The 25,386-nt window shown below is 36.5% G+C and overlaps 3 protein-coding genes and 1 long non-coding RNA gene across 5 annotated transcripts; 3 read left to right on the forward strand and 1 right to left on the reverse strand.

Moving 5' to 3' along the window:
- Positions 1-6,770: 6,770 nt before the first annotated feature.
- On the forward strand, positions 6,771-8,450 carry LOC118348220 (protein FAR-RED IMPAIRED RESPONSE 1-like). Its single transcript, XM_035689259.1, has 3 exons — positions 6,771-6,972; positions 7,474-7,808; positions 8,016-8,450. The coding sequence occupies exons 1-3, from the start codon at positions 6,771-6,773 to the stop codon at positions 8,448-8,450; spliced, it is 972 nt and encodes a 323-aa protein (XP_035545152.1).
- Positions 8,451-9,659: 1,209 nt separating this feature from the next.
- Positions 9,660-11,378, reverse strand: LOC109004090. The gene is made up of 2 exons (XR_001998222.2): positions 11,210-11,378; positions 9,660-10,019 (listed from the first exon to the last, which is right to left on the reverse strand). It is a non-coding gene; the product is annotated as an uncharacterized LOC109004090 (long non-coding RNA).
- Positions 11,379-12,200: 822 nt separating this feature from the next.
- On the forward strand, positions 12,201-17,670 carry LOC108985396 (protein ENDOSPERM DEFECTIVE 1-like). Of its 2 annotated transcripts, XM_018957683.2 has the most exons (7): positions 12,201-13,348; positions 13,427-13,704; positions 14,614-14,733; positions 15,909-16,022; positions 16,139-16,228; positions 16,980-17,087; positions 17,231-17,670. In XM_018957683.2, exons 1-7 carry the CDS (start codon positions 12,529-12,531, stop codon positions 17,309-17,311), a joined length of 1,611 nt encoding a protein of 536 aa, XP_018813228.2. In that variant the 5' UTR covers positions 12,201-12,528; the 3' UTR covers positions 17,312-17,670. The 2 variants fall into 2 exon arrangements, with proteins under 2 accessions (XP_018813228.2, XP_018813227.2); XM_018957682.2 differs by having other exon boundaries at positions 12,202-13,704.
- A 1,400-nt stretch (positions 17,671-19,070) lies between these two features.
- On the forward strand, positions 19,071-22,872 carry LOC108985397 (pre-mRNA-splicing factor CWC25 homolog). Its single transcript, XM_018957684.2, has 3 exons — positions 19,071-19,366; positions 19,494-19,803; positions 21,793-22,872. Exons 1-3 carry the CDS (start codon positions 19,179-19,181, stop codon positions 22,558-22,560), a joined length of 1,266 nt encoding a protein of 421 aa, XP_018813229.2. The 5' UTR covers positions 19,071-19,178; the 3' UTR covers positions 22,561-22,872.
- The last annotated feature ends 2,514 nt before the right edge of the window (positions 22,873-25,386 follow it).

A 25,386-nucleotide genomic window follows, 5' to 3' on the forward strand; every position in this document is an offset into this window, starting at 1 on the left:
AATTTCACTTACCTACGCTGATAGTTATATGTGTTCATTGGATTTGTGAAAAATGAATGGATTGGTTTTTGGAAAGGTTACCCTAAAGCCCATAAAGTAGACTCATTGACTTGTTACCCCAAAAAAAAGTCCTAGGCTGATATACATAGCTTCAAAATCACAAGATCTTGTTAGATGAAGTTGAAGATAACTTCAATTCTTTTTTATCTTTCCTTCCACAGTGCCACTTTGTTCCTCCAAAATTTGCTCCATTCCATTTGCTCCATTCCATTTGCTCCTTCGAGAAATGTATGTTTGTCAATACCTCAAGTTATGACCTGCCTGAAAGAGTGTCTCCTTTCAACTCTCAAATTATATGTTGGTTGAGGTGCCTAGATGATCCTTAAAGCTATATCTATTCAAAAGCATTAGTTTTAAAAATTCAAAAAGAATGGTTTAAGATCATAGTTCCTTGGATTTGGCATGTATTATTACCTCAAATATTCCACTTTTCAGTTAGCAGTAATATTATTTCAAATAATTTTGTATCTATGAACTAGAAGAATGTGCAATATCTTAATCTTTGGGTGAAGCATAAACTCTGTACTACAGGGAATCGATAAGACTAATACAGTTGCATATTTTGAAGTCCATAATTTAGCCATCAAACAGTTTGTCATACCAACCAGTCTGTGAGATCTATAGGCCATCAAAAAACTTGAGTCATGTTTTGATCTCATTTTTTGTATGGAAATCATTTTTTGATGATGATGCATTTGAATATTTTCAATGTTTCATTTAGATCACCTATGGCCTCGAGTCAATCGTAATGTGTTGTTGATGAGTTTCAAATGGAAGCACCAACTTGTTGGTGTGACTTGAAAGCCCCATTAAAGACCTCCCATACTAGCAAAAATCCTGAAAGGAAATTTTACGCCTGCCCGAAGTATAACATGGCATAGCATATTTTTTTTTTATCATAATTTTGTATTGCTTTTTAACTTGTCATATTTAACGTTTGTCAAATTGACAATTTGTATGCAGGGAGAAGTAATGTGTCAATTCTTTATATGAGCAAATATACTTGCACTGGTAGAGGAGAAAACTCGCACGAGAGAGAATGCAGCTCGAAAAAGGGAGAATGATCTATTGGTGCGCGAGTATGAAGTTCAGAAAACGAAAGATAAACTAGTGCAGAGAGAGAGTGTTCTTTCCAAGCAAGAGAAGAACATTGGAAAGCAGCTTGTAGAGAATAGATGTGCACGAATATTATTATGTATTTATTGGGTGTTATCAATTGTAATAATTTTTTGTTGTCTTGGACTATAAATGTATTTTGAACAACATTGAATTAACTTATATTAATAGTACTATTTTTATTAATGTTAATCCTTGTGTTGGAAATCATGCACACACTTTTGTTCAACTGAATGCACCATTTTCTATCCTAGAGTACGCAATTGAGAATCTTTGTTTAATGAAACTGCAAATTCTAGCAAATGGAGCTGTAACAATGGTCATAATATAATAAGTTCTAATCTGGGGAAGGAGCTATAAATGGAGCTAAAACACAAATAACATAATTTTCGTCCCTTAATTACAAAATCAAAATAAACAATCTCCCAAATTATATCACAGTCTTCCTAGAGCACATACTCATTGCACGACGGTGTTGGTTGTGTGATAGTACTGCACTGTGTTAGAATAACAAAATCATCCTTGCATGCACTAAGTATCTTAATAAATATAAAAAAAAAATCATATAACCGCTATTAGAGAGTGCTTATGAATGCAGTGGGAAGCAATATAAAAAAATGTATTACTTGAACACTTTCTTGAGCTTTCGATACCTCACAATCCTGTGATGTATCATCAAATATTTTTATGCGTGTCTAAATACATTTCATTAACAAAAATACACGTCCGTTATAAAGAAATATGCATGCAATAGGAAGCAACACACGTAATTAATACAAATAAGAATTTATTACCTGTCTCTTCTTTCGCTTGGTCGCTGCCTTCTCCACAGGCAGAACCTTCATTTTTGTTGGCGGCCTCCCTTTCCCTCAGATAACATGTGGACTTAATATCTTCTCACCATTATCTGTAACCACAGTATCTGTTACCCTTGTTGAACCGGACTCAAGTGTTAATCCTTTAAATTCATTTTCAAACTCATCCATGTGACGCATGAATGTAGTAATATGGGCATCGTTCGACGATACATGGGTTGCTAATTTCACACATCGTTTTACCACAAAGTCATACCTTCGTGAGTCTGAATTCTGCCTCAAGTCATTGTAGCTACTTTTTATCACTGTGTATCTCCTCTTTAAGGTGTCGTTTGGATTCGAAGATGAGTTGAGATAAGTTAAGATGGATTGTGAATAATAGTGAGATGAGTAGTAGAAAGATTTGTGAGTTAAAGTTGCTGAATTGTAGTGAATAGTAGTGAGATGAGTTGAGATGGGCTGTGAATACAAACGAGTCCGAACTCCATCGATCCAAGATATACTTCTCCGGTAGCGCATGGATCTTATTCATTTAACAAACGTTCAATGCATGTCTGGCTTTATCAATAAAATTCTGACAGTCTTTTTATTGAAATTGCAGATTCTCGAACCCCCCCCCGCATCAACAACAAGTGCCCTGAAATTCTTGTTCATTCGAATACTTGCTTTGTCTTTCAAATCAAGTATCTTTTGATTGTATTCGTATAAACACTTGTGCGATTTAAAGAATCTAGATTTTTGTGGGCTGACAGTACTATGATTATGTGCAATCTCAACAATAGTCACCACCCAAGTACCCTCCACCAAGTGAGCATTTATTCTTGTCTTACAATCCGTTTTAATAGTTGGGCGTGGCCCCAAGATATTACTATGGCTAGGATGGTACTTGCCGCCTCTCGCACACCTAATCGTCAAATACTTGACCCTTCCATTAGTCTCTCTCTTCATCCTTTGTGTTCTAACACCAAAACCTTGTTACTTGGCATATCGCATGCAATAGGCCATAAGTTCAATATCAGTGGAAAACTCCATACCAAGTTTGGGCTCCTCATCAACTCAGTCATTATCAGAATATTCTTCATTTATCTCCTTGGCTTCTGTCTCTATGTCATTACCAACATTATTTTCACTTTCAGATATAAATAGAGCAGTCTCCGCATTACTTGCGGTCTTTTCACAGCTTCTCAACTCCTTTCCGGTAATTGACAGAGGGCATGGTGGGGCTGCAATCAAGTACAATGTTAGAAAAAAAAAAGATCATCAATTAATCTACCTGGTTCGTTTGTTGAACATGGCCCGACTCCTCCGCATTAGTTTACGGAGGGTAGATGAACATTGTTGAAAACGGTGACATTGATGGGGGCTACAATCAGGCACGGTGTTAGAATGGGTAATAACACACCCATCCAAAAAAATAAAAAGTTAAAAAGGAATGTACCTGGATCGTTTGTTGAACACGGCCCGAACTCTCCGCATTAGTCGACAGATGGTAGATGAACGTTGTTGAAAAATGTGACATTGGTGGGGCTACAATCAAGCACAGTGTTAGAACATGTAACAACGAACGCATAAAAAAAAGTTCATCAATGAATCTATCTGGTTCGTTTGTTGAACATGGCCCGACTCCTCCGCATTAGTCGACGAAGGATAGATGAACGTTGTTGGAAACAATGCCATTGATTGGGGCTGCAATTACGCATGGTGTTAGAACGGGTAACAACGCACACATCCAAAAAAATAAAAAAGTTATAAAGGAATGTACTTAGATCGTTTGTTGAAGACGACCCAAACCCTCTACATTAGTCGATGGAGGGTAGATGAACGTTGTTGGGAAATGTGGCATTGGTGGGGGCTATAATCAGGAACGGTGTTAGAATGTGTAACAATGCACTTAAGGGAAAAAATTGAAAGTTTAAAATAGAATGCACCTGGCTACCCGATGCGTATGTATATGAATTCGGATATGCATTTGGATGCATCATAAATGGCGGGCAGTAAGCATTGCCTGGATAGAGAGAGACCTACAATACACAAATAAAAATACATTAACTAGTTAGAATCGAGAGACCTTCGCATTCTGAATGACCAATGTATCATACCTAAGTCGGTGGAATTGGTGTAGAAGGCCTGGGTGACCTTTTATCTTCCTCTTTGCCATCACGCTATTACAAGAAAAAAAAATTACTCCAACATTAGTGTTGATTTACAACTTTACAAAGAATTTTATTTCCTTCTATTTTAACAAAGTAGTTGTAGCAGAGAGAAAGAATATTGTGTGATACATCAACTAATTCCCAATTAACACAACCAGATCCTTATAAATAGTTCACAATTTCCCAAGAATTAGATTCAACCACTAGATAGAACCGACTTAGCCTAATATAGAGATTCAATCCATCAAAAACATTTCTCACTTCAACTGGAGTGATGATGCCCTGCCCATAAAGAGATGCAAATCCTGCCCAATTTTTTTCAGAAAAGTCCCTAAAAGTAACTCCAAACTATCAAGTATGACATCAAAAGCTTTATGTATATTTTTCATGACAAATATGAGATATTGTTGGTTATTTTGCACTAAAACAAGCCACATAGAGATGTGCAATGTCCAATACCAACTGAGATCAGGTTCCCTAAGATATAAGACTAAGAAATATCTTAGAAATCCAACCAAAGAGTATATTAAATAACACATGGGAATGGACCTCACGAAAATGGGTGACCTTGCAGGAACAACACAATGTAGACGACGGACGGAACGACAGACGGCAAATGGCATGCAGACGAAAGACAAATGCCACCGCAAACACCCAACAATCGTCAGAATGGGTAACCACAAAAAAAAAATCAGGAGGGAGAGAGGCGACGCAACACTTTACCAAAGAATGGGTAAACAAATGCCACCGCGAACATCATGACGACGGCAGATGGACAACGACAGAAGAGTGGCGGGAACGAGCGAGAGAGGCGATGCTGAAGTTGGAGGGAGAAAAATTCGAATGGACTGATTTGGGAAAAAAGTCGAGAGGTTTGTCTGTGAGTAAAACGGGCGCGTTTTACTGTAGCGCAAAAAAAAAAAAAAAAAAAAAGAAAAGAGAAAGAAGAAAGAAAAGAAAAATTTTGGTTACAACCGCGCGAGGTGGGGGGAGGGAACCGCGACGAAACCGCGTCCCACGTGGAGAAAAATTCAAAACGGTGCATTTGGGTGCCTTTTCATTTATCACGGATTGGTGAAGGAAAAACACAGGAAAATGAAGGGAAAATTGTAAAAGGTGAAGGATCCAATTTTTTCAAGGCAGGCAAGTTTTTTTCAGTCACCAAAGAGCACTCCGAAACTGAGAGGATTTGTGTTTTTTCTTTTAGGATCATAGGATCTGTGAGCAACGGACAGTTATTAGCAATTGCAACTAAACTAGCATCACTTATCTTGCGACAACCATCAAGATTTTGCCTTTCCCACTACCAGTGAAGGAAAAACACATGTGAAGGAAAATGAAGGAAAACTTATAAAAGATGACCCACGATCGGCTAGCAACGACGAAGACCACTGGTGCAGACCCACAATGACGACGATGGAAAACCCACGACGATGACACTCTCTCAAACTGATTTTTGATTTTCATAGTGTTTTGTATTTCACTCTGTGTTGTTCTTGTCTCCTTTTTTTTTTTGGGTGACATGGACAGCAGGTTCCCCAAGGGTTGCTCTGCGGGTGGTATATAGAAGAACTAAAGAAAAAAAAAAATCCACATAAGCAATGTATGTTGTTGGTTACTGTAGCGGCTTAAGTATAGAAGAACTCTTTTATAAATATTTCATAAGAGAGACGCTTCGGGCCGGTTGGGTGTGCAAGTTTAGTTTACACCAGCAAATGAAAAAGTGACACGTTTGAGTTTCAGTAGAATTGAGAAATAAGCCGCTTGTAGCAGATCTCAATTTCTCTTCATGTGCAATCACTTTGCCCCCACCCCATTGAAATGCTGCCCCACCTTCGTTGGCCTCCTCCTGTCATTTCGAAAAAAATTAACCGTCAAAACAGTGTCGCCCACCCTTACCTCGGCAACTTCGATTCATGGCCGTCGAAACAATATCTCATTCTGTGTGTAAAAAGAACGTCTGAAGCATTGTAATCTCCTTCAATTCCTTGCAGTTTAGATTCCTGGCCACACCCATCGTCCTTGACTCCCTTCTGTGTGCAAAACTTCCATCTCCTAAAGCATTGTAATTTTTGAGGTTAGATATACATTTTTGATTTGGTAATTTGAGTTGGTAAATTTTTAGAAAATGTGATAAACTAAATTTGATGAAAAACTTTGGTGATAAAATAAGTAAAGTTGCGTATACGTTGGTTGCCATTTGAGCAATTTGAGCGTTGGTTGCCATTTGAGCACCTTTTGCTTGGAGGTGGATCACTATATATTCATCCTGGAGGTCTTCCCGTATTCCCAAACCAAAATGCTATTAAAAAATTAAATAAATAAAAGGCAAAAATGTGGTCCAAAAAGGTTGTAGAATAATGTGATGTTGTCATTGTCTTCAAGGCCAAAAATTTAATTAAAATGAAAGTTGAGGATGTGGTAAAAAAAGGGACTTTTATAATGGGATATCTTTATCTTTGTCTTGGTGTGGTCCAACAATTTAATCAAATGAAAGTGGAATATGTGGTGGGTTATGTGGTATATATATATATATATATATATATATATATCTGTGTTATCTGATTATGACATGGTTTGAAAATAACTCACATGGTCAAGTATTTTTCTGATATCAGGTTGAATGATGAGTACTTCAAGACGAGATGATGTTGAGATTTTAGATGATAGCACTGATGATGCTGAAATTCTTGAAGAGTATGGCGAGGTTGAACAAGACAAGGGAAATAATACGATGTCATTTTCATATGTGGAGCCGTATGTGAGGCTACAATTTGACGGCATAGAGGATGCGCATAGTTGCTATAAAGCCTTCTCCAGACAGATTGGTTTCTGCATTCGAACAAACCATACTCGGTTGTCAAATATAGACAGATCATTAATTAGGATAGAGTTTGTGTGTCCGAGAGAAGGATTTCGTCGTCATAATTCTAAACTTAAAGAGAGAGCAAGACCCAAGACTGCATAAACCAAGCGTGGGTGTAAGGCGATGATGACAATAAAGAAGGATGGAGAAAAATGGGTTGTGTCCAAATTTGTACTTCAGCATAATCATGAGTTGTTGATACCTAAGAGTACAAGTTTGCTTCGTGGGCATAGACAAGTTACACCTGTGCAAAAAAATTTAATAGACACGTTAAATAAGTCGGGGATACCAACATGAAAAATAATGTCCGTATTGAGTAAGGATTCAGGCGGTGATTATAATGTTGGTTGCATACCAAAGGACATTCAGAATTACTTAGGCCATCGAAGGAGACAAGTTCTCAGAGAGGGAGACGCACAAAAGTTATACGCTTACTTTTTGGAAAGTGAACGTAATAATCCAGGCTTTGTATATTCGATCCAAGTTGATGTAGATGGTTCGATGAGGAATTACTTTTGGGCAGATGCTAGATCAAGGGCCACATACCAGTATTTTAGGGACGCTGTTATGTTTGATGCTACGTATCTCACAAATCGCTACAAGATGCCCTTTGTTCCGTTCACTGGAGTTAATCATCATCATCATCAATCTGTGATGTTTGGATGTGCATTACTTGTAAATGAGATGGCCGAGTCTTATACATGGTTATTGAAAACATGGTTAGAAGCGATGCTTGGTCGTGCTCCCTCTACAATAATAATTGATGATGATAAGGCAATGGCTAGGGCCATCGCAGAGGTATTGCCTAATACAACGCACAAATTATGCTTATGGCATCTGTTACAAAAGGTTCCTGAACATCTAGCTCATGTTTATAACAAATATCCACAATTTCAACATGATTTTAACCATTGTATTCATGAGACACTAACTATCGAGGAGTTTGAGATGGAGTGGAATGATATGTTATCGAAGTACAATATTGAAGAAAATAGTTGATTGCAGAATATTTATACCAGGGGAGCAAAGTGGGTGCCAGCTTACTTGAGAGGCACATTTTGCGCTGGAATGTCCACAACTCAACGAAGTGAGAGTATGAACAAGTTTTTTAAAGACTATGTTCGTGCAAGTACGATGATAAGTGACTTCGTCCATCAATATGATAAAACATTGAACGGTTGCTATTTTAGCGAGAAAGATAAAGATGTGAAGACAAAACCATCAATGCCAATTATGAGGATTACTTACAGTATTGAAGAGGAATTGGCCAAGATTTACACAAGAAAATCATTTCTGATATTTCAAGATGAGTTGCTTAATAGCCAACGGTACAAGGTGCACAAAACACGGGAGGAAGATGGAAGAAAAATTTACTTGGTGGGCATTGATGGGAAAGAAAAGCCAACATATGAAGTGACACTTGGGAAGGAGAAATCATAGTTTCTTGCACATGTTGTAAGTTTGAATTTATTGACTTTCTATGTCGACACAGCCTACATGTTTTGGCAAAAAAAATTTGTTTGAACATTGTACTTCAATCATATGTTTTAGAAAGGTGGACGATCAATGCAAAGAGTCATGTGCAAAATGGGATATGTGTCGATGAGGGGCCATTGGAGATGGTTCCAACTGCGTTAGTCATGAAACATCGTTTGATGAGACGGTTTTATAAAGTTGTCGAGGTGGGGTTACTATCTATACAGAGATTTGAGCATGCTTCTAGGGGAATAGAGAATATTCACGCAAAGCTTCTATTGATAAACATTGATGGTGATGGTAACGTAGAGGGAGATACGGTCCAGAGCCAATTACTCTCAAACTTTTCATTGCAAGATCCACCACATATTGTGTCAAAGGAAAGGCCGAAATCATTACAACAAAATAATCCAAAGGAAAATGTACCAATGAAAAAGCAGCGATGTAGCATTTGTAAAGAATAAGGGTATATAAAAAGCAAAGGTCCATTACATAGGTACTTGCAATAATTCCACATGTACATATACTTCTGTCAGAAGTTACCTTTTATGAGCATCTATTTTGATGAAATAATTTTTTTTTTTTACTTCAGGAATATTGGGGAACCATGCTCAACTATGTTCTATCCAGACCCAACCACCATATCAATTACACTTTACATGTTTGAATACTATGCTCTATTATATTTCAAGATACTTTTTTAATTAGTTGGTTCTTTTTTAACAGTGGTAATATATTTTAACAATGTGGTAATATATTTGTTCCCTTTTGCAGGAATGTGCAAGACCCGACTATGTCACAAAATGAAGATTTCGGATCATCATGGAATTATTATCTATCACAAGATCATTAGCATTGGAATTATTATCTATCAATATGGAAAAATTGAACACTAAGTTTTGTAGCCATTGGATTTGGCGTGCAGCTTGTCTGTAATATTTTTTATTTTAAACTTGTAAGTTTAGATTGGATGTGAGATAGACTTCTAGTGGTATGTGAGACAGACTTTTAGTGGTATGTGAAAGTTTGTCTAAGGAACTGAAATCCAATATTTTGTTCATATGTCATTGCTTGAGTTCAAATCCAATATTTTATTTTGTTAATGTGTCTGATTAATGTTTTGTTAATATGAAATGTATAGTTGTAGATGGTGATAGATGCTAGAACATGATATATACAGGGAAAATAGTCTTACAAATGCAATTTCAATAGTCTGCAACAACCCAAGAGTCTTTTACAAAAAATAGTTTTGCACAAATACAACTTGAATGCAACTGGTTCAGAAAATAAATACAACTTGATAAGCCACATATACATCTTAATGTAGCATTAAACGATTTACATTATCATTGACTTTACTGAAATTTAGACTAACTAATAACGCAATAAATAAAACTTTTTGGATTGCTCGACGTCCGTAGTTTGGAGAGAATGCCACAATAACATAGTGGTCTTCGTTCAGAGATCACTTCATCTTCTGCCCTCATAGATTGTATACTAGATATGATGTCTCCTCCACTACTTTCCATATTGCTGCAAAGAATGTAATCGAATCAATGCACAAAACAGCATAGAAAGGGGTGGGAGAGGGAACCTGGGCAGCAAAATAATACAACCACTCAGCAGCAAACAAATACAACCAACCAGCAGCCAAAAAATAGCAGTTATATATCATAATGCAAGAGACAATAGTATGGACCAATTTATGTTTAATTTGTCAGCTCATGTTATTTTTTTCTCTTTCTTGGCCATGAAAATGAAAATGAGACTGAAGGGTGGTTCATGATATGAAAAAAAAAAAAATAGGACTGCTAAATGCTACTAATCTTCTGGTGGTGGTCTATTCACAATCAGTTGCTAATATGAGTTCCTACTAAATAAATATGCTAGATAATAAGTAGCTTACACATAGTACAGGAATATCATACAGATTTTTTTTTTTTTTTTATAGGAGTACAGGAATACTCATCTCTCTCGGATGATTATTGCCAACCTTACTTAATGTTAAAGGATCTACTCTTACATGTGAAAGGGATGTCGATGTCTTCAACTTAAGACTTTACAAGTGAAAATATTATCATCTCTCAACATAACAGTAAGGCACAATGCAAGACACAAAATTGGTGGTAAAGAGACAGAAATACACAATGTATTCACAAACTAGTAATCTACCCCAAGATTAGAATAAGAGCACTTCAAAGTTGGTGGTAAAGAGACAGAAAGTATCAAACATCCGAGAGTGCATGACACAAAGTTTTGATTATCATAAATAGATTATCCTTTTTCTTTACCTTTATGTATTTTTCATTCCGTGTTGTTTACGATGTTCACTTTTAACTGAGTCTGTAGTATGCCACTTATAGGAATTCTTCTTATCTATTAAGTATATTTAACCAAATGAACAAAACTTCAAACTTAAGAACTGGTAATGTTGGCATCTCTCCAATGTATCGTGTAGGTCATGATAAACTATTGTGGAAGACTGAACTAACTACTAATTATTTCTTGAATGTGATCTATAGGTTTTTTTTTTCGCTTTTCTCTTCTCTTCTTCCCCTCTCCTGGGAATATTGACAAGAAGGAAGTATATTTGAACTATGAAGAAATTGACCCAGCCTAGAAATATGAAGAAAATCGACCCAGCCTAGAAATATAAAGAAATTCGAACCAGCCTAAAATAAATCATAAATCAACCCAGTTGATTGCTAAACAAAAAAACTTACGGGTTCGTTGCTTCTTGCCGTTCCAAATCACTCGACGGGAGGCTCGAGCGAGAGAAGAAGAATCGGGGAGAGGGAGAATCGGGGAGAGGAGAGAAAGAAGAGAGGGAGAATCGCAGCGGGGGAGAGGAGAGGAAAGGGAGAAATCGGGGAGAGGAGAGGAAAATGGGAAACGACAGAGGGAGTCTGAGTTTCGGGAATTTGTTCAATGCATTGTAGTGCATTGCCAGACAAATACACTTCACAGATGTTAAAGTCCTATTGGCCGGTCTCAAAATGAAATACTTACCTGACCTTTTTTTAGTTTTTTCCATTTCATAATTATTTAAGAATGTTGTAAATAAAATATATTTTTATTTGATTTTTTTTATAGAATTTGATTTTATAAAAATATTGTCATCTTATAATATTATTATGAATTATATTATAAAAAAAAATTGGGTATGTAATTTACAAAATTATTATTACTTATTTATAAATATATTTATAAATAAAACAAAATCATTACAAATACCATACAATCATTTGTGGGACCCACGTCTATTTCCTTTCCAACAACTTTCTCACTTCTAATCCAAACATACAAAATTTTTAAAAACCATCTTAACTCACAAATTGCATTACTATTCATAAACTATTTCAACTTATCTCATTTCTCAATTCAAACGGGCTTAAAGTCTGTTTATCTCTTTTTCACCCAAATTTGTAAAATTCTTAACAAAATGTTTTAAAAATAAATTTTTTTTAAAAATTCATTTAAAGTAGAGTTGTGTCGGAAACAATGAGATCAACCAACAATATGTCAATTGGGAAAGCTTTGAATAAAGATTGATTAAGAAGTAATGATTTCGGATGTTTGCCCTTTTAATTTGAAGGAAAGAACATACATTATTACCAAATTATAAAAGATAACTCCTCAAGGAATGATCGGTTAAAACACCCCACCTTTTGAAAAATAGAACCGTTACAGCTTGACCCTCACAGCCAACGGCTAGTTTTTCTTTCTTTGGTTATTTTTCCGAACAACTTCTTAAGCCTGGCTGTATTTCTTCTTCTTCTTCTTCTCTCTCGTATCAGATGCCGACTCAATTCAAGGTTGTGACGGAGTTGCCATCTAGATCCATCTTCTTCTTCTTCTTCTGTTAGATCGGAAGACAGCAAGTACAGATTTGATAGAAGCGAAGCACCGTCGCCTGTCAACATGAGAACAGACCCACAGAGGGATTGCTGCATATAAGCAGCAATTCAGGGAACGGGAGGTGTGCTTTTTGGTGGGATTCAGAAAATTTTGAGATTAGATTGATCAATCTGCCTCCGTGAATATGAATGAATCGATGCAGCAGCAGCAACAAGCCAAAGTTTCAGACAACTCCACCGCCGCGACGGAGGAAGCGGTTTCTCCTCCTTATCCTCCCCCTCCTCCTCCACCACCGTCTCAACGGCGGCCGAGGGTGAGGGAGGTGAGCTCTAGGTTCATGTCTCCTGTCATTTCATCCTCCTCCTCCGCTTCGTCCAACTCGTCGTCGCCCCTTTCGAAGCCGCATCGCTCGACCTCCGTTCAAAGGCCGCGGCAGCGGCACCTGGACATGGAGCCGTTGTCTTGTTCCGATGAGAACAGGCCCGTTGAGTCCGTTCAGATTCAGAGCCTGGAGAACTCACCCCCTTTGGATTCTCGATGTAAAGCATCTGCTCTGCCCTCTACTACTCACAGAAAACAGCGTGTGAAGCTTTTCAAAGAAAACGGAGGGGGAGGCAGAGCCGAACAACATCTGCAGCAAACCTCAAAAACCTATTATGGGAAAATTGTTAGCAACGCTTTTCCCACCCCCTCGAGGCCCGACACACCTATGGTCACAAGCAGTATGGATAGGGACAGGATATCATCATCATCAAGATTCAGACGGTCTACCAACAACAGTGTCACAGCTGCGGCCAAGCTGTTGCAGTCAAGCGGCATGTCATTACCAGCTCAATCTTCCGTTCCCCAAGATCTATCTTCGACGACTACCGATGATAGTAATCACAACCCACCAGTAAACTGCTCAACACGATCTCTTCCCGATTTCCGCTCTTCCATGCCTGAGGCTGACATGTTGCCAACGGTTTCCAGTAGATTGCTGCCCGAGAAAAATTGCACTAGGGGTAATGTGACTGCTAGCGGTGATTCTTTCAAATTCTCTGCTTCCCCTTGCTCCCGTTCTATGAATTTGCCATTATCAGGTTCCGAACACTCCTTGTTTCATCCCACCAAAGGCAGTGACAAACAAGCGTATGCTCTCTCTAATTCATACACAAACACTTCGAAGATGGGGGCCCTCTGTCTGCCTCCAGTCCCGCCTTGTTCAAAATTGGGGACAGATGCTAGGAAGGGAAGGAAAGTTTCCACCCATCAGGAAGATGTACATACACTGAGAATGCTTCATAATCGCTATCTGCAGTGGAGATACGCCAATGCAAAAGCAGAGGCCTCCATCCAAGCTCGGCAAAGAGAAAGCGAGGTTTGTTTTAGACATCGTTGCATTTGTACCTAATATATTAATTTTTCATAATTTTTTTGACATAATTTTGTTGTTTACCTTACTTCATGCTAATGATTTGACAGCAGGTGAACCCAGATTTTAGATTGAAATTATTATTTCTTATTTTTTTGGGCCCAAGAGTAAGTAATTACTACAAGTACCAATTTAAACTAACGGTGACAGGATGGTATTGACTTTTAATCACCGGGGCGAGTTGTTATTGTACGGCCTTTCAATTTTTGCATGCTTACCGGTGTTACATGCCAATGGTGCTGAAAGTTTTCACTGTATCTCACCACGATGAAATATATACGCACTGGAGACTGGACATGCCATTTTCAGATTTGATGAGATTTCCTACTCATTCATTAGTTTCATTGTTTCTGTTACATGTTTTAGTTTACCATCTAAGGTAGCAAAAATCCATATAATTTTCCTCTACTTTGCCTTGTGAAAATCTAGGAATTAGTGGGCAGAATACTAAGACTGACTAGTGGTAAAACAACAATGGACACTCTTAGAAATATAAGCGATGGTTATAAGCATTAAGGCAGGTAAGAAAAAGAAAAATATCGGGTATGCAACAAAGCTTAGTAGTGCGCTTGAACAACAATCTCAACATTGACATCTGACCTCATTCATACTTGTTTCCAAGCTCATCCATTACTAGTTTTTGGAAAGCTTATTGTTCTCTGTATGAGCTATGTTTTTTTTTTGTTACTTACGTTATATTTATCTTTTGCTTCTCTCTCAATATATGTAATCAAACTTATTCTTTCCCATAGAGAAAACACTTTATAACAGACTATTTTTCTTTGAACTTGTGAATACTTTATGCACCCTTCTCTCTTTCTGCATTATTAAACAAAATTTTTCCTATACTTGTAGAGAACACTTTATTCCCTTATGGTAAAGATATCAGAGTTATATGCTTCTGTAAAGAGCAAACGCATCGAACTTGGGCTTCTGCAAAGAACAAAGACTCTATCAACAATTCTTGAAACTCAAGTAAGGCTGCCAGCCTGATGATACTTGTTTTTTGTTAGCTATGAAGCTCTGCAGTATGTTATCTTTTCTGTGCTTAAATAACAGATTCGCTGATGGAAAAGAGTTATTTTCCATCTAAAATCTAATGGCATTGCTTGAGTTTATTTTGCCATGTTCATGCATAGAACCCATTTCTAGCATATAAAGCATCTCTCACCTAACGTATATCTCAACAAAATCCTTTTCATAACCTACCATTTGAACTGGAGGAGTAATGACCTTCCATGAGTTTAAAAGTACGGCTCCATCTCTTATGACAAGCTTTATGCTTCCAAAAACAGATCTCATGCTCATTATATCTTAGAAGTATTACTGGCTCTTCGTACGTACCTTTTAGATTCCTCTGAGAATATAATCTAACAAATTAGTACTTTTCCCTTGTGCTCAGAGTTCCATTCACATAAACTATGACTTCCCTTTAAAAGTTTCATTGCTTATAAGTATTAGCCAAACTTTCTGTATTAGTCCTTTTCATCTTATTCATTTATTTATTTGTTGAGATTATTTTTTTGTTAACCAGCAAAACTTGACCAAATTAAGAAATCTGTGCTTAAAGATTGATCTAAATGGGGTGAAAAATATCTAGGAAGCAAAAATGGATAGAAGGGAAAAAGGTTAGGAGAAGAGAATTTTTTTTTTTTAGTATGGAGGATGGTGTTTTTCTTTAACCATCAAGGTTTTTGTTCCTTTCAATCTTTGTACATGGTTGGTTCCACATATGCTGTTTCCTACCTGCTAGTTTTTCCGTTCATCTCTTTTGTTGACAACCAAAACTGAACAAGTTGTGAAGCAGTAAATAGTAAACAAGCCCCTCATTTGTCTCTATATATTATTCCAAGGTAGCTGGTGGTGTCTTCATCTTGATTCTAAGATGTGTCAATTCGAATAATGCAGTGCACTAAAAACATTAGAAATTCTCTGTGTCAATACTGATTATGATTGTATTTTTACTTTTTTCCCTCTTTCCACCATTATTTTTTGTTACAAGAATAGAAAACTTGGCAGTCTCATGAACTCCTCTAACTTTTTCTGTGCCCCCCCCCCCCCTCCCCTCCCCTCCCGGCTTTGAGAAAATATCAATATGCTTTGTGAAATTCGTGTTCATAACTTATTTTTTTGGTTGGCGCCCAATTTAGATTCCATATCTGGAGGAGTGGTCTGCTTTAGAAGTGGATTATTCAATTTCTTTACAAGAAGCAATTCAAGCTTTGTTGAATGCCTCGATTCAACTACCCATTGGGAATGTTACGGTAATTTTCTCTATATTCTTTTGTCCATTTATGGCTTCCAACATTGTACCAATGCTTGATTCTCTTCCTTTGTGTTTCGCACCAATGATACATTGACCATTGTTCACATGTTGCAGGCTGATACCAGCGAGGTGGGGAAGGCACTGAACTCAGCAGTAAAGGCGATGGAAAGTATCCTTTATAATCTTCAAAGCTTCCTGCCGAAGGTACAATAAGTGAAAGACATTTTTCCTTTTACTATCAGCAAGTGGTCTTTTGTTTTGCTCATAGCTATGAAATAAACCTTCTCAACAGATACCATTTTGTAGATTTTCATGGACTGCCCATCAGTTTTTCTTGCTATCCAGCACTACTATTTTCACTAGACTTAATTTCATCCAAATCCACTCGATTGGGGATGGTTTTCATTTATATCTAGTTGTTGAGGAAAGCCATGTCAAAGGACAATTCCTAACATGGATTGGCAGAGAATATAAACTATGTCCAAAAACTTTCAGAGCACGCGGATTGAGAAAGGATTTTGGGGAGGAGGTGGTCTTAAAGCATGGAACAATAATATGTGATGAATTTTGAATGTCAACTTAGGAGCATTTGAGGGTGAATTGACGACTAGATATTGGAGAAAATAAGTTAGCAAAGAGCTGGACTAGAATTAAGTTCTCTAGCTCTTTTCTCCAGTGTTTTCATTACTTGTGTATCAAAGTCCAACATGCAATTTTGAGTGCACACGCACATGTGCATGTGTTGTGTGTGCACACAACACAGAGGAAGGAAAAAAAAACGAAGAAGATACCATCTAATACAAGTGATAAGCCTAGGCAGACCTAAAATACTCTAATATAGAAGCATGTTTGCTGAGAGTAGATAAGATCTGATATGTCTATTTTCTGTACCTCCTCTACTTATTTTTGGCTTTCCAGTATTAAAAAAAAAGAAGCATGTATAATTCATTTTCAGGCAGAAGACATAGAATGCTTGATTTCAGAACTGGCCAGAATAATCGGGGGAGAAAGAGCTCTTATTGAAGAATGTGGAAGTCTGTTGTCCAAGACATGTACATCACAGGTTTGTCTCAGCTTGTAATATATATACTAACTAGTAGTCTCATATTTCTTTGTACATTTGGGCTGAAGTCATGAGAAAAAATGAAAAAAACAAAAGAAGTCTTAATTAGTGTTTTAACGTTGTAAAGATTGGTGTGGTTTCAGGTGGAAGAGTTCAGTTTAAGGGGACAGATAATCCAATTACATCGTTGCTGTCATAAAGACGACCGACCAAGTATAAAATGAGTAATGCTTTTTCATCACAGCATTTTTCATGCTCTAGATCATCATCCACCCCCTGGCCATCATCATCTGTTGGATCAACAAAATAAGCTGTCATAAGAAAGAAATCTATTACTTACTCTCTCACTCTCTCTTAGTTTTTTTGGGGTTTCATTTCTTGTTGGAGAGGAGGGTGGGGGTATTTTGGCAGAATGTCTATCATATTCTATACACTTAAGGCTTACCGGGTGGCAGGGAAGAGAGAGAGTTCATCACCCTTCTCCCCCTGCAATTCTTTTGTTCTTGTGTAACTTTCAACATGAGCTCTATTGTTTTATTTCACAGCTCTGTGATGAGCAGAGTGATTTTATGCTCTCTCTCTCTCTCTCTCTCTCTCTCCTATTAGATTTGATTGGAAGGTACAGGAATTAGGAAAAGAAAAGAAGGGAAGCAGAAAACATGGCAACTAAACTAAGCAAGCATCGATCAAGAAACGATGCAACCAAATGAGCAACTCCACCGTTAGCCATAGACCATTAACATCGATGTATCCAAGATGAAATAGCCATATTTTCTTTTTTGTTGTTTTTAAAAGAGAAAGACTATGCATCAGCTATTATTCACTTTCACACCTTATACTTATAGTTTTTTCATAAGATGTGGAGATATTTTTTTATAAGAAATTGAGTGTTTTTGATGAGATGTGAGATGTGAGATGTGAGATGGTGAATAATAACCGATGAAAATGAGTTTTTTTTTTTAAAATGGGTCTAAGCCATTTGGCAATACAAAAGAATGGATTAAGCTTGCTAGGTCATCAACTGGGTAGTAGTTCTCACTCTCATGATCTCTTTTTCTTTTTCTTTTAATCTAAGTCAATACGAGGAGGTTCAGGGGTAGATCACGATATTCTTCTATCATAAGTTAATAAATTACGAATTCATCGTTTTTGTTAAAAATAAATAAAATAATTTGTACAAATTTCAAATAGATAAATCTCGTATAAGTTTTTATAAAAAAATGGATCCCGCTTAAAAAAAAATGTAAAAAAAAAAAGTCATTTTTTATTAGTGGAATCCACTTTTTTAAGCTTATACCTATCATTACTCTAAAAAAAAAAACAGTTAGAATTTGCACCCAAACAAGGCCTTAATAGATAGTGGACACTAGTAATGGAAACTACTATCGAGTAATGATACTTGTACAACCTTTTACCTCCTTTTATACAATCATGTTTTAAAATAAAGGTTGTTAAGATATAAAATAAATAATAAAATCTCTCTTTTCATCAGTTTAAACTTTTGAGACAAGTAGTGATTTCATATGGTGTCAGAGCAGAAGTCTTGAATTTGAATCCTGACTTTACATTCTATCTAATTTAATAAAATATTCTACCTATTAGACCTACTCATTAAAGGAAAATCTGATCCACAAGTGAGAGGAATGTTAAGATATAAAATAAATAATAAAATCTATATCTTTTTATCAGTTTAAAAATTTTGAGAAAAGTGATGACTTCATAAAGATATTTATGTAAATTGATATTATTTTCAAGTTAGTTTATAAAAATATACCTTATTTAAAACATAATTGTATAAAAGATTGTAAAAATATTGTCCGTCTATTATTTTCCATACCAAAATGGGCCAAGATTGGTCTGCATTATTTAACTAATGGGCCAACTACAATTCGGCCATTTTCTACTTAAGTCGTAGACTTGGCCCATATTTTGCTTCGGCAATTATTATTCGATGGATGAGAATATATATGCATCTTTTCCTCTGCATATATTTTCCTCTGTATGTTGATACACAGCGAGAGAAAAAGGGGATTGGATTGAGAGGGAAAATATTCAGAAGAAAGAAAGAAAGCAAGTAAGAGGGGAGGGAGCATGGCATTGAAATTCTTGAACAAGAAGGGATGGCACACAGGCAGCCTCAGGAACATTGAGAACGTGTGGAAGGCCGAGCAAAAGCATGGCGCCGAGCAGAAGAAATTGGATGAGCTCCGCAAGCAGATCCAGGAGGAGAGGGAACGCTCCGAGTTTCGTCTCCTTCAGGAGCAGGCCGGCCTCGTTCCGTACGTTTTTTAATATCCACCCTTCTTCTTCTTATTATTATAATCCACTCTCTACTATTTTTATCGATTAAATCTCTTGACTTTTTTAATTAATTTTTTTTTTTTACAATTTTGGGTAATTTTGCAGTAAGCAGGAGAGATTGGAATTTCTGTACGATTCGGGATTAGCTGTGGGTAAGGGTAGTAATTCCGATGGATTCAAGGCCCTCGAAGCATTCCCCAAGGCTGGCACCGCCGCGGAAGCCTCCGACACTGCCAAGGCATCGTCTTCGTCTTCGGCCGTGCCGGGTGCTTTGTTCGAAGAGAAGCCTCACTCTGCTAACGATGCCTGGAGGAAACTCCATACCGATCCTTTGCTCATGATTCGACAGCGTGAGCAAGAAGCCCTTTCCCGCATCAAGAACAACCCCGTCCAGATGGCCAACATTCGCAAATCCGTATGTCCTTTGACTCAATTCGAATTTCAAACTTGGGGGATGGAATAGGCTGTCAATCGGAGGCCACCCAGATTCTCCAATATATGTTAGGGAAGTTTCCGCTTGGGAAGCGGAAATCTTATCCGCTTCTATTGTTACGAACCGTATTGGGTTAATAAACAAGGTAGATAGATTCCTTTTGAGTGTATCATTCTTTGTCAGTGCCGAGGGATGAGAACAAGGCCTAGGCTTTCGCTGGACCTAGGATAAAGTGTTGGTAGTGACGGGAGAGTTCTGGTAAAAGCAAGTTTTGGAAGCTGTTGAAACCCTAGTGACTTGCCGTTTTGTCGTACTAGATTGTAGAAAGAACCTTCAACAAGCAAGTTACATGCTCTCACTTTTTATCAGCGACATGCTCTCACTTTTGATTGAACATCAATCTTCTCCTTTTCTGAGCCATATTGAATATATTTCTCATCTTGTTCCGATGGTTTCTGCTATCACGCGCATCTTAATTTGCTAAATTGACTAAACTACTTGTATCTTTGTCAATACAGTGCTCATAAGTGATATTATTAGATGTTTCTTAAGGATTTATATGATGTCGATGGGTCTCGGTGACACTAGACAACTGTCGAAGACATAGCTTGAAATCTTTGCCTGATTGCCTTTCTTGTTTAAGTTTCTAGCCTCCCAACTCTTTAATTTTATAACAATTTCCCTTAGATATGTACATTCTTATGTCTATAATTCTCTTCATTGCTTGCTTCCCACAGTTTATCCACACCAACACGTTAGCTTTACAGTTTCTCCAACTCTCCATGTCTTCCCACTGTTTTTGCTTCTGTGCATGGAAGATTACATCTTGAACATTGATTAAAATTTTCCGGTCTGGTATGACTCAAGAACTGCATAGTGTTTATTCAAATGATTTTTTCCCCTAGGCTAGCAGTTATATAATAATTTATTGAACCCCTAGGGGTTGGCTCAAGTGGTGAAGGCCTTGGGCTTGAGGGTATGCTCCCCTCAGGTCTAAGGTTCAAGTCCCCTTGGGTGCAAACAATCTCTAGGGGCCATCGGACTGGGGGATTTCCCCTTGAATTACTAGAGGTGCACCTGTGGGGAACTCCTTTGCTGAGGGCCTGTGCACCCTCGGGATTAGTCGGGACTCTGTTCTCGGACACCCGGTGCCAATAAAAAATATAATAATTTATTGAATTTTATGTGGATTGTTGGAAATTACAATAATGGTTTGCAATTAAAAGAAATAGGCGGCTGGTGCTAGAGAGATAATATTGGGTGGGATTAGGTGGTTTTGGCCCAATGCAAGTTAGTAGACCTCATGGGGTTGGTTTGTGGAAGATAATTTGAATGGATTAAGAAGGTGTTCTGCCCTATGTTCCCCAGAGTTAGGGGTGGTAGAAAGGTGCGGATTTGGTGCTGATAGACTCCTTGTCATTCACTTTCCAAATTTATTAAGTACACCAGATGATAATAATGTTTCAGTAGCCTCATATAGGGTGTTAGGATGGGTCATGCCTTGTTGCCCCTAATTACTGTACAAATCCACATGGGAGATGGGTTTTGTGATCGGTCTTTTTAGGATTCTTGATGGATCTATGATGAGTAGTGCTGGGAAGGGTTCATTGGTTGACATTATATTAGCATTTAGAGATTTCAGGTGAAGTTTTATTTATAACGTGCTTATGACAGATATGGCGAACTGTCCTTCGGAAAATGTATGAGCTGCAATAGTTTAAATTATCGCTTTAAGGAGGTTGTGCCGTCGTATTGGTATAAATTATTTCGTCCAAAGGGAAAAAAGAAAATTAACTGATGTCATGGAGGAGGATTTCCTTTGGAAAATGTATGAGCTGCAATAGTTTAAATTTCGTTGAGAAAATGCTGCAAGTAAAATTAAAGATAGACTTTATTCTTGACACATTTCCAATTAAAGCTGTTACTGATCGTGCTTCTGTGCTCAATTATTTTTATTTTTTCATTAATTAGGTTGAAGAACAAAAACACAAGAAGAAGGCACATGGTGAAAAGGAACCCCAGAAGAAGCATCATCATAGCAGTTCAAAGAATAAAAAGCATTCATCCTCTAGACAACGATCTGATTCGGAAAATGATGCTGCTGAAAGGGGGAAAGCAAAGACTAGCAGACACAAGAACTCAAACTCTGATTTGCATTTAGATTCTGAAGATGAATCTAGTAAAAGAGAGAGCCAAAGTAAGAAGGATCGCCACAAGGGCTCAAAATACAAAGAGTTATCATCCAGTGGCTTGTCAGGCCCAAATCCTGCAAACAATAATGGTCGAGATGCTAACAAGAGGAATCGTGACAAGTCAGAGCAAGAAAAATTTTCTTCTGAAGGTCAGAGAAATCTTGATGTTGCAGAAAGGGGAAGGGAAAGCAGAAGGTATCATGAAGCAAGCCGTCATGATGAGACTGAGTCACACTACAAGCGCCGCAATGTTGTTCCCAAGCTTTCAGAAGAAGAGCGGGCTGCTAGGCTGCGGGAGATGCAAGTGGATGCCGAATTGCACGAGGAGCAAAGATGGAAACGTTTGAGGAAGGCTGAGGAGGATGATGCACAAGAAGCTACCCGGGCTGGCATATCTGGTGGCAGAAATTTCTTGGATGCTGCTCAGAAAAGTATCTATGGTGCTGAGAAAGGGGGAAGCTCAACAATTGAGGAGAGTGTCCGTCGCCGAACACATTACTCACAGGGTAGGTCTGAGGCACATGAAAGAAATGCTTTCCGGCGGTGAGGCAGTCAGGGCAGTTGATTGCTTCCTATCCTGATAATTTTAGCTGGTAAGTGATAAATTCAGGTGTGCTTCTCCACCTTTGCCCTAGCTATAGGGTATCTCTTTTGTACCAAGTTTAAACTATGTTGTATTGAAAAGCTACCTATCTACCTATGATGTCAAGCTGAATTATGTTGATATAGAGAATGCCTTTCCACATGATGATTAGCCTGGAATGACCGACCAAATGTGCTCAAATAACCGTGTAGAGGAGTCTGGGCTTGTTTCTCATGAGAATTATTAATATTATTGCTTACGGTTTGATTTGATGAATCGATATGAGAATAACTTCCAGTAATAAACGACTTCTGAGGTGCCATTTCCTGAGAATTTCCGGGAATATCTGAAGCTGTAGTCTCTCTCTCTCTCCACGCCAGGGAAAGTGGGGTGTAACTCTGCTGCAATTTCTTCCCTCAAATGAAATTTTGCAGTTCAATTCCACAGGCATTGAGAAAATGAATTCAAGTCCTCAAATCATTAACAAAACCCAAAATGGGTTGTTTAGGTACTTACTGCGTGTTCTTACACTTCTTTCTGCAGGGACACGTTTTGACTTTTAAGACATGCAGCAACGAACTTTAGAAAGGGCAAAAGTCAATGATTAATAAGATGCCTGGTAATCGCTGACCAATTTCACCCGCTTTCATTGGAATTGTTTTTGTAGCTTAAACCCCAATGCACTTTAAACATATTGGAAAAATAATCACATGTTCATGGAATGTCATTTTATTTCATCCTATTTTATTAGATTGAGGATGTGATCTGATTCTTCAAGTGAATTGGACGGAACTAATTTTTTTTGTTTTTTAGAAAAATGACATTTTTAAGTTTTTTAATCGTCTTCTTTTTATAACAAGTATTCGTTTTTAGAACGCGAAACATTTGTAAAAAGAGAAATGTTTTCGCATTAAATAGATTCTATAAAAATAAATATATAAATTGAAAATTATTTTTTTTATAAAGTAGATCTAACGTATCATATGAAAGCATGTCAATTTATATGTTTACTTTTGTGTGGTCTCTTTGTGGCTATAAGCATTAGCATTGGCTTCGTCAAAACCACCTTCAAAATTTGATAAAAAAATACATATTTTTCATAAATTCAAAATCTCTCTAGCCATAACTCTACATTGAATTAGTAAAAATAAAATAAAATAAAATTATTTTTTTAATAATAATCTTTTTATTTTTTTTTCATATTTTACAATTACACTAACTATATGTTAATTAATAATAATATTTATTCTTTCACATATTTCAAAATTGAACACAAAAATAAAAGTGAAATGGCGTTTGGAGGAAGTGAAAACCGTAGGAAATGAAAATTGAAAAGCAAAACAGTTGGGGTAATTTTTACAATAAAATATTACTTTTAAAGATGAATAGTGATTTGAAGATATACTTAAAATTACTGTAATTTATAGTTTAAGTTTTTACATTTTGAAGAAACCAATGTAAATCATTTTATTTACGTTTCTTCAAATTTTGAAGTTCAAAAGCCAATGCCAGTGAGTATCGGCATTGGCTTCATCAAAGTTAGCTCTAAAATTTTATGAAAAGTACACGATTTCTATAAGTCCAAAACTTTCCTAGTCATAACTCCATATTGAATTCATCAAAATAATATAATATTATTTTTTTAATAAAAATATATTTATTTATTTTTCATAATTTACAATTACACTAATCATATGTTAATTAATAATTTAATTTGATTCTTACATTATTATTACAAGACGGTTGTAGATTAAATGTGAATAAAAAAAATTTTTAGAGATTAAAAATGAATAAAAAATAGATTTGATGAGTGAATAGTAATCCTTCAAATTTGAAGAATCCTATCCATTTATTATAGTTCAAAATTTCACACTTATCTCTTTGATTAATCTAATGCAATCCTATTTTAATAAAATTCTTCAAATTTTATATTTGATTAAGCTTTTGATAAAATCAATGCCAATACTTAATACTTCTTGTGAAAAATATATCTCATTTGGTTCTTGACACATTTGTTTCTTTCTTTAATCTCATCTAAGACTACATAATTGGACAAGGTGATACACGTTGCACAACGACCTTGATTATAAAAATGGCAGCAGCTTTTAAGTTTTTCAGTACTGAAAAGGGTTAACAAAAAAAACACCATGTTTAACATGTGAGGATGACTAAGCGTGGTTTGGATTCGAAGATCACTTCAGAACATTTCAACTCTTCCCAGTAAGCTCTCTCCAAACTTTTTATTTGTTTTCATATAAGACAAAATAGCTTATGTTACTTTTTACTTTTCTATGCAACTATGTAATGAATGCAAATGAAGACCCACGCCTTCACCCAGCCCTCCTTCACACGGGTGTAAAATAAAAAATTATTTTATATATATAGTCAAAATTATTATTTAACGATTTTGGAAACAATTTAAAAATTATTTTTAAAACAATTTTTTGTAATCAATTGTATTTAATATTTTACAAACAAATTCCGTTAGAAACAAAATATTGTAATCCAGAAAATATTGTTATAAAAAATAAAAAATTGGATAGATAATTTATAAATTATTATTACTTAAGGAATAAATATATTTATAAATAAAACAAATTTATTCAAAACACTATGCAATAATTTGTGGGACCCACATCTATCTCATCTCCAAAAAGTTAAAACCATCTCAAGTCACTTCCAATCAAAAAACTATCTCACCTCAACTCATCTCAACAATTTTACTACTATTCACAATCCATCTCAACTCATCTTAATAATTTCACTACTATTCACAACACATCTCAACTC

This window comes from Juglans regia, chromosome 4 (genome assembly GCF_001411555.2).
Source record: "Juglans regia cultivar Chandler chromosome 4, Walnut 2.0, whole genome shotgun sequence".
Classification (NCBI taxonomy): domain Eukaryota; kingdom Viridiplantae; phylum Streptophyta; class Magnoliopsida; order Fagales; family Juglandaceae; genus Juglans; species Juglans regia.